General features: G+C 31.2%; 1 protein-coding gene across 13 annotated transcripts in view; it reads left to right on the forward strand.

Annotated features, from left to right (window-relative positions):
- The window catches only part of ALX1 (ALX homeobox 1), a 51,381-nt gene that overhangs the window by 11,371 nt on the left and 27,270 nt on the right, over positions 1-12,740 (forward strand). For all 13 annotated transcript variants that reach the window (XR_014233609.1, XM_082351835.1, XM_082351830.1 and 10 more), the window contains one exon: positions 1,143-1,271. Coding sequence is in view for 12 of the 13 variants with exons in the window: in XM_082351835.1 (XP_082207961.1) it covers positions 1,143-1,271 (129 nt within the window). In the remaining variant the exon portion in view is untranslated. The remainder of the gene's footprint in view (positions 1-1,142; positions 1,272-12,740) is intronic.

Here is a 12,740-nt window from a genome sequence, read left to right on the forward strand (position 1 = left end):
CTTCATTTCCAGCTTCTTTCCTAAATATTTTATATTCTGAATATAGTTCTGTAAAGAGCTTCCTGAAAGCTGCTTATGTAAATTTTACATATTGAATATCAAATTATACATATTGAATATAATTTTCTATATAGAGAACTGTATTAAAGAGAGCTTTAATACCTTAAAATATTAAAATGATGATTCTGCAAAGCTACAAGTGTGAATTAGTTAATATTTAACCCTCTGAGGAAGATAGGTGTTATAATGGATATTTCATCTATGCAATTAATTAGAGAGATTTGGAAGGCAGTTTAGTGACCCTGTAGAGGCCGTACTAACTCACAGGCTTTCTTGACACTTGATTATATCTGCCCTGTTTCTTTTTAAATTTATATTACCCGTAAGTCTTTTAAATTGGATAAATGATTTTGAAGATTTTATGAGCATTTTCTATAAGAGAAAATAAATAAGTGGTGTCATTTACATAATAAACAATTTGTATATTTTAAAACCATAGTTCAGCTTCAGATGATACCATTTTACCCTAAGTCTTTATCATAATCAATATAATATATAATCCTAATGGTTTTTGTTTCTAAATAATCATGATATTTCTGCTGATGCCATATGTTTTAGATATAATCTTTATGTTTACATTTTTCTAAGTTTTTCTAAGTCTGGGTACAACCCAGAAGAGCCAATTGTTTTGACAGACCCAGATATTAATTTGGTTATAGATTGGCTGGGTTAATGTTATATACATAGCCCCAAACTAAAAAGTTATGAATGTCTTCCAGGCTTGCAGCATTCTCTGAGAGAGGGATTATTATCTGTGATAATTTGGAGATATAAGGAATCTTCACGGTCATATAATCTAATTCTTTTTTATTTTCTGTAAATGAAAAAACAGAGGCTCAGACATATTAAATAAATTTTTGAAAATGTCTTGTCTCTTTGTATTAAATTATATTGCCTCATGGACATGGCACTTGTCAGGGTAAAATAGAAAGTAAAATTTGTGGATCCTTTTCTAATATAAGAAAATTCCCTTTTTAGTAATTATGTTGACCTGGTTTACCTTTCTAATTTGAAGTCTTTGAACATCATATTTGCATTATCAACTATTCCTTACCTAAAATTCTACTTTTTAAAAAAATTAGGTTTGGTTTCAAAATCGAAGGGCCAAGTGGAGAAAAAGAGAACGTTATGGCCAAATCCAGCAAGCTAAAAGCCATTTTGCTGCCACCTATGACATATCAGTTTTGCCAAGGACTGACAGCTATCCACAGGTATGGTAAACTGCACAGAACACTGAGAGGCATAGGTGTGGTTTGTATATTCTTAAAAGGGCTAGTATAAGCTTTATTATATCTAGTAGCCAAGAATGAAAATTTTAATCTCCAAAAGAATTTTTCCATGTTTGTTAGATTTTTATTTTACTAAAATATTTATTTATTTATTTTAATTTATTTTTCTAGAGCCATTCATGTAAAAATATTTCAGGGTCTCTTCTTTGGTATACATTGAAACAACTTAAGAAGCATCATTCAGTAGTATGTCTTTTAATTGCTCACTCCCTTTGTTAACTTTTAAAATACATAAAGCATTGCTTGGCATGCTATCTCTGTGGCTGTTGTTTCATGAACCATACCATAACCTGGTGTCACATGTGACCTGTGACACCTTCAGTTTCACTGAAAACCATCTTTTTTTCAGTTTTAAGTTCCACTTAAAACTATGTTGTCTTTTCAGCTTTGAGTTTGCTCATTGTTTCAAGGAAACATTTAGCCCTTTGTGACATAAAACATATATAGAATTAGTACTGGACATAATTTTTTCAATGTATCATGTTAAGAAAGACTTCTTTTATAATGGGAGCTCTCATCTCATTTCAAAGAATATTTAGAAATTCATTTTCCTCTAATTTTTCCTTTTAATTTAGAGAGGGTTTTTTTTCATACTTTGTAATTCACATAAATAAATTTTGTCTTTCTAATTGGGTATTACTTTTTCCTGATACTGAATTATAATATTCAAAATTGTATTTGATACGTGATAAAGGATGTGTGTATTATAAGGAACTTTTAAACCATCTGTTATTTCATTCCTTATTGTTTAATGATGTGCATTGTAAGAGACTACTTTGAAAACAAATATGTAACATATATGCTGGTAGAATACCTTGATAGTCCAGTAAACAAATCATCTCAGCCCTAAACTTAAGGGTATTTGTTTTCTTTAACTGTAAATTCATACCCTGTGAGCATGAATTCAGTCCTTTAATTTCATGCTATCTTTGTGTTCTTGGGCATTTCATGATTTTTTAAAAACCTATTTTGAGACCTTCATTCCTCCAGATAAATCCACCAAATTTATTAATTAATGTAATATTATATGCAAACAAGAGCCTTAGAGATCACCTAGTTCAATTCCTTCATTTTAGAAGTCAGGAAACCAGACCCAGATGAGGTAAAAAAAAAATTGGTCTGTGATCACACAAGTGGTTCCTTACAGGGTAGTCTATAAAAGACTGTTACAGCTAAGCCTTGCCACTGCAGTTTGCTAGAAGACCAACATTATGGGTACCTTTTGAATAAATGCCCATACCTACCTTAAGAAGAATCTTGTTTCTTTCACTTTAAAAATTTTATCTGAAAGTAGCTCCTTTATATTTTCTCCTATTTTAAAAGCATGTATATACTCCTGGTTACTTAACATCACAGGGCTAATGAAATTTCATTCACCAAATATTTTGAGTGTCCTAGTTGAGTTCTAAACAGAGTGCTGTGAGGATGTTTGTCCTCTAGACTGTAAGCGCCATGAGATCAGGCACTGCTATTTTCCTAGCTGTTAACACGACTATAGCCCTTACTGTCAGGCACTGTTCTAACTAGGCTACGTATGTTAACTCATTTAATCCTTACAACAACCTTATGCAGTAAGTATTATTGATTATTCCCATTTTTCTTATGAGGAAACTGAGGCACAGAGAGGTGAGGTATTTACTCACTTTCATTAGTGGTAGTGAACCCAGATTTGAGCAGAGCCAATCTAGCTCTCAAGGGCAAGATCCTAACTCCCACAATAGACTGTCTCTCCCAGTGAATATGTTTGAATGATTGAATGATTAACTAATACCAAAGGAGCATAAGGCTTAAGTTGCATTATTCAAATTGCAGTTTAGTTCAGGGGAGCAGAGGATGTTCTCACAACCAGTGAAATCACAATTAAAAAAATAACGGAGATGGCATATAGTGCATATAATTTTGAACTACTGGACTGTTGGTGACTTTAGAAATAATAAAGTCACAAATTATGAACTCTTTTCAAATGGACTTTAAACAGTCTTACTGATATGTCCCACAACACTTGACTGTGATGTATCTTTTTTTCACCTTATTATTTCAATATTCACTCCTTTCCTTGCTACCATTTCTATTTGCCACTTTTCTGCTCCTTGCTTTTGGTTGCCTTATCTCTAACCCCCCTTTCTTTTTAGTATACCATAAAATGTGTAGAATAGTGCCTGGACCAATCAAGCTCTATATAAAAGCTTAATATAACAATATAACTAGTCACCCTTTTTTCCTAAAATTATCTTGCTACTATGTTATTGTGCCTCATAGCTTGTGACATTAACGATTAGCAGAATGAGGTCACCTAGTAGCTCAGGCAGGAAAGGAAATGGTAAAATCAAATTATACATTTGATGGTCTTTTTCACGCCAACAAAGGATAAATTTTAAAAAATTCCCCTCACAGATAACAGAATTTTGCACTAATTCTTCTTGTGGCTTCTCCATAACTTATATACATTGGTTACACCACCTCATAATTTAAGTATGGGAATGCAGAGATCATATGTTGAACTTATTTTGACAGTGCAATTCATTAACAATGATAAAAATCAATACTGGTGAGTCCACACTAATTTTCTGTATTGGTAAGTCATTTAATGTTTGGTTACCAAAAATTCTGAAATCAAGCATCTCCCACTCCCCACTGTAGGTATTGGATAAAGTCAGGGGAAAATTCCATTTTGACTTAAGAATATATGGTTGACATTTTTTAGTTTGTTTGAAAAAAAATAATTATGCAAAAATCATGTCTCTCAAGACTCAGCCTAAGGAAACTTTTTTTTTTTTATCATGTGGCTTAAAAATAGAAGTTTATAATGGGAAAAATAGGAACTGAAATAGAGCCTAACCAACTCAATGCAGTAAGACGCTGAATTTGGTTACTGTTACTAATTACAGAAAAAAAATTATTAATTACAAAATGTTGGAACTAGAAAATGTTGGCGGCAGGACAGAAATAAAGAATTAGCAATTTGGCAAGGAAACAAAAGCATACACCGAAATACATCAAAACCAGAAATTGTTTACAAAATGATCTCCTTAAGCCTGCTCATAATAATAAGCCTGTGTATCATAATCTTACCTAGCATAAAGGTTATCTGTATATAACATATAATGTTTATTTGTGAATAGTAATTAATATTTTCTAAAATGTTCTAAATACTTTGTTTCCACTGGTCTTCATTACACTATAGTAACAACAGCTGTAACAGTAAAAATAGTAACTACCAGTTGAGGGCTTATTTTAAGCCAGGCTTCCTTCTTATAGCCATTAACTCATTGAATTTGAGCCCAAGTTTCTTGAGTTCAGGAGTCCCAGGCTTTTTATGCAACATTATGTTGTATTCTCCCTAATCCATCACTAAGTGTTGAAATAGTACAATTTTGACCCTAAAACATCACATTACTTTGGTAAGGAAAAATGCTTTCATTTTTAAAATTTGTAAAATAATAAAACATTCAAAAAATGTAGATACTTCTTAGACTGTTTAAGATATTCTTTCATGAAGCCTCCTCTCACTTTTCCCTCAATCAGCACATCACTTTCTCATTGACATTGTGGTGGATTGTGTAAAATGTCTCCCACACATTTAGGATGTAAAGTATTTAAAAGATGATTCAGTTCTTATTCACGTTTGTATCACCACAGTATTAAGCAAATTATGTATACACTGAATAGATGTGAAAAAAAGTACTGGTTCACCTCAGTATTCAGGATTACATTATAAAACAAAAACTAGTCTATTTTTAATAAAACAGATGGTTTCTGAATCTCTGATATTAACCAGCTCTGTGGTCTTAAGCCAATTAACTTTTCCTCTTTGAAAAGAATAGACTAGAAAGATTTTGTAGACCCCTTTCAGCTTAATTTGTTTTTCTTGCAGAGTTATTTGCATTTTATCAAACAAATATGCCAGGTATTGTTTTAGGCACAGAGGTTATACAAATGATCCAGACAAAATCTCCTGCTTTGTGGACAGATTACAAACTAGATATTACAAATTCTGCAAACACTTCTTGATGCAAACTAGACCCAGCAAACCAAACCAATTAGAGACCTACATAATTTTGTCCTTGAGTTTAAGAAGCAAGCACGTATCTATCAACATAAGATTCTAACTTGTTTCTAATTTATCAAAACCAAAGCATTTTAAAAATAATTTTAGTGAATAAAATATTTTCTGTTAAGTTATAAACATTTTCTAGAAGATTATAGCAACCTTCATTCTTAAAAGAAGAGCTAATTTCATGCCACTAGGTTTAGTTTGGATTAAAAGTACATTAACTTTATCATTTACTAGCTGAGTAACTTTGGGTAAGTCTCAGGACTTCCTTGATCTTCAGAGTCTTTATTTGTAAAATTGAGGTATTGGTGGTGCTAGAGTTGGTGGTCTTAGTAGTGTAGATGGTGATGATGATGATGGTGATGATGATGATGATGATGATGATACTTTTTCTGTTATGGAGAGGACTAAAGTGATTTCTAAACAGTCTGTGCAGCTAAATCCTGGGATTTGGGATGGGCCATGGACTAACGTATGACTGTGGGCTGCACAATTAGGGAGTTGTGGATTCAAATCCTGGCTCTGCCACTTTATAGATTTTTAGACCTTTGGCAAATGAATTAACCTCTAAGAATGTTTCTCTTCATTTATAAAATGGTGATACAAGTTCATATGTTATTCATGAGGATTAAACAAAATAGTTTATGCAGAGTTCTTAGGATATTGCCTAGTACATAATGAGTGCTCAATAAATAGTCATGGTTCTATGATAGTCATTAGTCATTATTAATTTTTTTCTGCAGTAGAGAGGTAGCTAAGTGGTTTGAATTTTCCCTTATGTTGTAGCATTTAAGCTCATCCAATCTGTGAGTATATTTACTATTTGGGGATCTAGAGAAAGATCAAATTCAGTTAAATACGCTTTCTTCTTTAGATTAGGATGAACAAATATGGTAGCTTTAGGAAAATTTGAGTATATTCTTAATCCACCAAAATTATTTTCTCATGAAGAAAATATTTTCATCAAAAATTTTGAAAAAAGGGTTGAAGGTTTTTCCCACCAAAATTTTCAATGAGGTTTTACTTAGTATATATTGAGAATCATAATTAAATCTATATATTCCAAATGCACTAAAGGACCCATGCAGTATTTTTGCTTTCTGTTGTTTAATTGATGACTTTATAAATATATGCCATTTGGATTTTGAACATACCAAGAGTTGGATTCAAGTTATAGATAATTTGTAGTAACTGGAGTAATTTTAAAAAGCAGATGAAAGTTGTATTTCTAGTTTAACAAATCTATTTCAAACATTGTTATTATATAACTTTTAAAAGGAAATGTTAAAGTTTCTGTAAAATAGTGATTTGAAGATATTGTTCACCCTACTTTCTTCTCTCACAAGTATCTGTCCTAATCTTAAAGTTTACCTTTGCTTAAGCTAAATAAGGAATATGAAACTTGTTTCCTTTACCACCGTGGTTTAGTGATTTAAAGGTATCTGGAGCAGGTTTTTTGTTTGTTTGTTTGTTTGTTTTCTGGAGCAGTCTTTACCTTTAGAAAAAGTATCACATTTTTATCACTATTATTTCTGTTTTTTCCCCAGATATTTGAAGTAAACAAAGATCCCAAGATCTTTAAAAAATGTTAATAATATAGCTATACTTGATCATTGTGTAATGAATAGTCTCATATCTGTCAAACAACCAATAAGATGGTCATGTATTGTGATACAATAAAACTTCCCTCATGATGAATGGAGGGACAAAAATGTTAACAGCATCAGGTCAGCAGGTCATAGTGATATTGTACAATTTCTCACTGATTGTAAGCACAAATATTTAATATTATAGAAGGACATAATTTATTCAAATTAATATAATTTTTACAATGGATAAAGTTGCTAATTTAATTAAATATATGCATATATATTTTATATAAACACATATAAAGACTATTTCACATATGTGTGTATGTTAAAACTAAGTTATGTGTAGTAGGAGGTAGATTTTGTTAGTATCAGGTAAAGGTGCAGCTAGACACAGTGAATAATTCTTTTATTTTGTTGAAAGTACAGATACTTTAAAGAGGTAAAGAATATCCTTCAGAAGAAGTAAAGTGCATTCATGTTGTTGACTATGAAAATAGATTTATTTTTTTTAATGTAATATTCAAATTTAATGTGATTTAAAGACTTTACATAGTTGTAATAACTTAGCTGGTTTTTTTTTTTTTTTTGCTTTTAATAAGTGACCACTGTTAAAGCATTGTATTTAACTGAATTGGTCATACATATTTTATATTTTAAGAGGAAAGAGTAAATCAATAGATTGAGTAGGTTACCAAAATAAGTAATAAATATGAAAATAAATTATTGAGAAGTGCCAATGTTCCTCATACATATAAAAACTACCTTATAGGAGAATAGAGAAGAACCAGGGGGGAAATTAAGCATCAAAGTCTGAGAAGTCTATGAGAACAGACTTGTGGATTAAAACCTACAGTTCAAACCATTATTGTTAGTGTGAACCTCAGGATATATTTTAATCCAGAATTTTATGTGTGCCATATTTATTAAGCCACATGTGTCTATGGGTTTTCTTTTTTATTCTAAATTATGGAGCATTAAATAGAAAAAAATTTTTGTGCAAACGCACAGTTGAATTAAAAAATCACAAAAATAAAATTCAAATTATAGTTAACACAAATACAAGATGAATATAATTGATAACTTTACTCGGGATTTTAAGAATAAATTCAAAGCTCGTACATGACACCATGTGGGACTCTCTAAGATTAAAAATATACTGTGTAAATACTTCAAGTGTTTGCATATTTGATTTACATTTTAAGTTAATAATTCACAAAGAAAACTTAATTTATATTATAATTTTTGTTTCTTATAATTGTAAATTTTTTAATAGATGAATTGTCATTAAAAATGAATCAGCAATAGTTACCATGCATGTATTAAAATACATGAAAAATAAGGTGACAAATAATTGGAAAATACTTCATATGATAATTGTTGCTGGATAATTATTAAAAAAATAGCAAATGCTAAGTGCTATGATTTTATTCTCTCCTTAAGTGAGTTGATTTGAAAGGTTTCATTTTAAGGCATGTAGGGTGAGATTTCCTATGAATCTTTTTTTAAAAATGATCACAATTAATACAAAATTTGAGAACACATTCAACACTAAAGGAAACGAGAAATGTTCTTAATGCTTCCTCTGTCTTTGACTTGGAGCATATTTCAAATATTATTTGAATAATACAAAATTTAAACACCTTTATATGGTATCATTCTTAAAATTTTCAGACATTAACATTTCTTATGAGACTTAGTGCTTTTAATTTTTGCACTAATGAGATATATACTTTTATTTTTTCTGTATAGCAATTTTCTTCTCATTAGTTCATTAATCTCATATGACTATTACATCTAATAGTGATTTTTTTTTTAACAGAAAAGTCACTCTTTCTCGTTTCAAATCCCTGTATACATTTCTAAGATGAAATTTAATTTAAGAACTCAAAGTAGCAATGAATACTTAACATGTGATCCTTTTCTGATGAATAAATAATTTCTAATCCCTTCAACTTAATAGTACTATGTGTTGAAAACATATTTTGGGAATTTTTGAAATGTAAATTGATTTGCCCCAAATCTTACTATTTATATAATATCTTAAATTTTTTTCATTACAATTCCACCTAATAAGAGGGCACTGATGAAAACATACCCTCATTTCTATCTCAGGTAGTACCCCTAAACTTGCTCAGATTGATCTTTTCACTGCGTAATTAATTCAAGTTGGGATTTTTTTTTTTTTTCCAGATGCACAAGGTCTCAGTGTGTGTTATTCACTGGTAGCAAATTCACTATTTAGAAAAACACTTATACCCCTTCTCCCTGCCAGCAGCTTACTGATGTAGTTACTAGAAAAGTTAATGGGACCCTAAGTTTAGACAACAGCTAAAAATATCTGCAAGTTACTAAGCATATGATTCTTATTCATATTTTATCCCTCTAAATTTTAAAGGAACAGATATGCTAATAAAGAATGTAATGGTCTCTTAAAAAATTGAACTGCTTTTGTAAACAGTGATGTTTTCATTTTTAAAAGAGACCATATAAAAAAATCAGGTAAATTAAATTATATAGTGATAATGTGGTAATAAATATATATAGTAAGTATTGAATAATATTCAGAGTAGTCAATAAATGTAAACATTCTGTCAAACAGGAGAAACCAAAGTCAACTTTCAGATTTTAATGCAAAGAAGCTATTGCTATAACATCATCACAAATACCTCTTTGTGAATCCCTGATCTCTGTCTTTTTAAAGCAACCTTTTAACTCCCACAGGGAAGTGTTGGGGCTGTGATGTGATGGTAGTGTGAGGATAGGATAATATGTGTATCATGGTGTGTATGTGTGTCTATGTATGTGTGTACATGTAGATATTGGTGGCTGGTAGAAGCAGTGTATATGTAGAGGAGTAAAGTTAAATAAACTTATTTTAGTAGAAAAATATTTAGTTGGTTTTAGAGATGCTTTAAAATTAAGGAACAGTTATTACTCATATATTCTCACATTTTTCAGTATTTCTATTAAATCCAGATTAAATTCCATTGGCTAGTGTCTCAATAAATACCACTAACAGTAGGATATAGAGTATATAAATCAGGAAACTATTTGCTTTTTTTTACACATCATGCTACTTTACAACTAAGGGAAAGACTAATAAACTTACATTAAAAGGTTTTTTAAAAGTATGAAAAATTCTCCACTACAGTGAAATCAGCAAATATATTAGAAATATACACCAGATTTAGCATACTAAAATTTTCTTTACAGTTTTGGTTATATAAAGAATATGTCTGTATCAAGTTTCCATGGTGAAGGTAGATGAGATTTATAATTTCCTATCCATGATTTACCCTATTCAATTCATGACATATATAGATCCACAGTGAAGAACTCTTAATATATATGTGTATACTTATATATCACCCCTCTCCTTCCTAGCCATTGCTTTTAATTCCTTGAAAGGAAAGTGAATGTTAAATGAATTTGATTTCAGTTTGGAAAGAGACGAAAAAATCAACTTTCCTCCAAAATTCAAAGTTATGGAATAATTAAGTTTTTACTTGATTAGAAAAACATTAAGGGGCAAACGTTCAAAGTGGAGAGTTCTAAGTCAGCTGAACTTCCATTCATGCTAATGGGAGGTTGTTGGCTAAGTTCCCTGGACAGTGCTTTGAACATACCATCAGAACTTTAAAAAATGCTGTGAACCGCATTAAAACATGGAATATTTTTAGATTATCCACTCCTTTTAAACACAACAAAGAAGAAAAAATGTAAAGGCAAGCAGTCTTTTTTTTTTTCTCGTTTTTCTTTTTTTTTTTAAGCACTCATGAAAAAAGGACGTGGACATTATTCAGTAATGCTGTTCCTGGTTGTAAAGCCCTTGAATATTATACAGTTAGAAACCTACAAAAAGATTATTTGGTGTCAGTGAACTAGTCCAAAACTAGTCTAAAAAAAGAAAAGTAGTGATCTTATTTAGAAAAAAGTGCATTCTTTCGTTCCAAAATTCAACAGCAAATACAGTATTTTTAATAAGTCAGAGAGTAAGATTTTTGTATGACTTCTCTGTTGACAAATATATACGCAGTTTCAGACAATATGTGTCGATTCTAGCACATTGTTTTAAAATGATCACTTACAAGAATAGGATTGGTGGAGGGATGGAGGAGACATAGAATGAGCCCACTTGGACAGCAGTAGATTTATTAAACCACAAGCTCAGACGACTTTGTTGTTTAATCAAATATCGCCTTCAAATATTAACAGAAGTAGATGATCTAGAACAAAGATGATACCTGCTGGGTTATCCCTACAGTGATCAGACGACATCTAGATTATATTCTGTTGTCAGTGCTGGATGTTAATAAGGGTGAAGGGTGTTGACAACCTCTAGCATATCCAGAGGAACGTGACTGGAATGATACCATCTGGAAATCATGTCATATGAGGAATCCTTAGAGGAAGGAGACTTGTGATTGTATAATAATCGCCTGATGATATTTGAAGGTTTTCCCATGTAAGAAGGATGCTACTTATTCTGTATCATTTTAAGGGACAGACATAGAAGAGATAGATAGAGAAAGATAACACTCACTTTTTTACAGAGCTCTCCAAAAGGGAATGGAATGTTTTTTTAAACAGGGTGAGCTTCTTATCACAGGAATTGAACATAATTGAAAATGTACAAGGGTTTTTTGCATTTGGAAAGAAGCTGGACTTCAATAGCGTTTCCTGATCCTAGGTGATTTTAAGAATTGCTTGTGTGTATTATCATTGCCATTAGTTTCGTACAAATCCCCTTAGCCACACCCCCTGCTTAATGAATCAGAATCTCCAGGAAGATGCATCTGTGGTGGATAATAAGTGTTTAACAGAAAAAAAAAAAAAACCCAAAAAACTGCCTAGGGAAATATAGTCAACAGGGTCTAGCTTTGTAATTTTCATGATTTCTGTTAAGATTGTGTAGTATGGTGATTCTAGCATTCAAATCATGAAAAAAATTTTAGATATATTAGCATAAATTGTCCATAAAGCTTTGATTACATCTGCAAGATGGATCAGTGCAAATTTCATATTCTTAGAGATTTTTCCATTGTTTAATAAATGTGTATAAAGGGTTTTTCATATACTGTGTCAGGCCTGGGGATGAGAAAACAGTTGTGAGTGATCATTGGGAATTTTGCTTTCAGAAAGTGGAGTCTATGAACAACCAAAAACTTAGGGTTATTAATAAGTAAATAACAATTTCAACTCATAAGACTAGTTTTTATGTCATTGTAGCATTTATTAAGATTTCTTGGGTTCAGATTTGACCTCTACCATTGGAGTTATGCCATCTTGGGTGAGATTCTTAAACTCTTTGTTCTATAGTTTTACCTTTTACGAAATGGGGATAGTAAAAGCACATACCTTTTCCGATGTCAAAACGATTAGAAGTCTTCATCATGCTTTTAACATAATGCTTGACACATGGTAATTAATTGATAACTGTTAGCTATCATGAGCGTGATCTTGATCGTCATCATCAAACGTTTTAAACATCCAGAGGGAATGCTTCAGAGGAAGCAAAACCTCAGTTCACTGGGGATATTATTTTTTATGATTTGCATCTAACTTTAATATAGAAACCAACTAGATCCCCAAAGTCTAATGAAAACATGCCAAAAATTTGAAAATCAAAGAAAGGCTGGGAAGAGAGGGGTGATAGAGATCATGGAAACAGGGCATAGCAGTAAAAACATGTGACAGCATCACTACCCATGAGAATATTTGGGTATCCCCTCAAGTCCAACTAAA

This window comes from Balaenoptera borealis (assembly GCF_965194805.1).
Source record: "Balaenoptera borealis genome assembly, chromosome: 13".
NCBI lineage: Eukaryota > Metazoa > Chordata > Mammalia > Artiodactyla > Balaenopteridae > Balaenoptera > Balaenoptera borealis.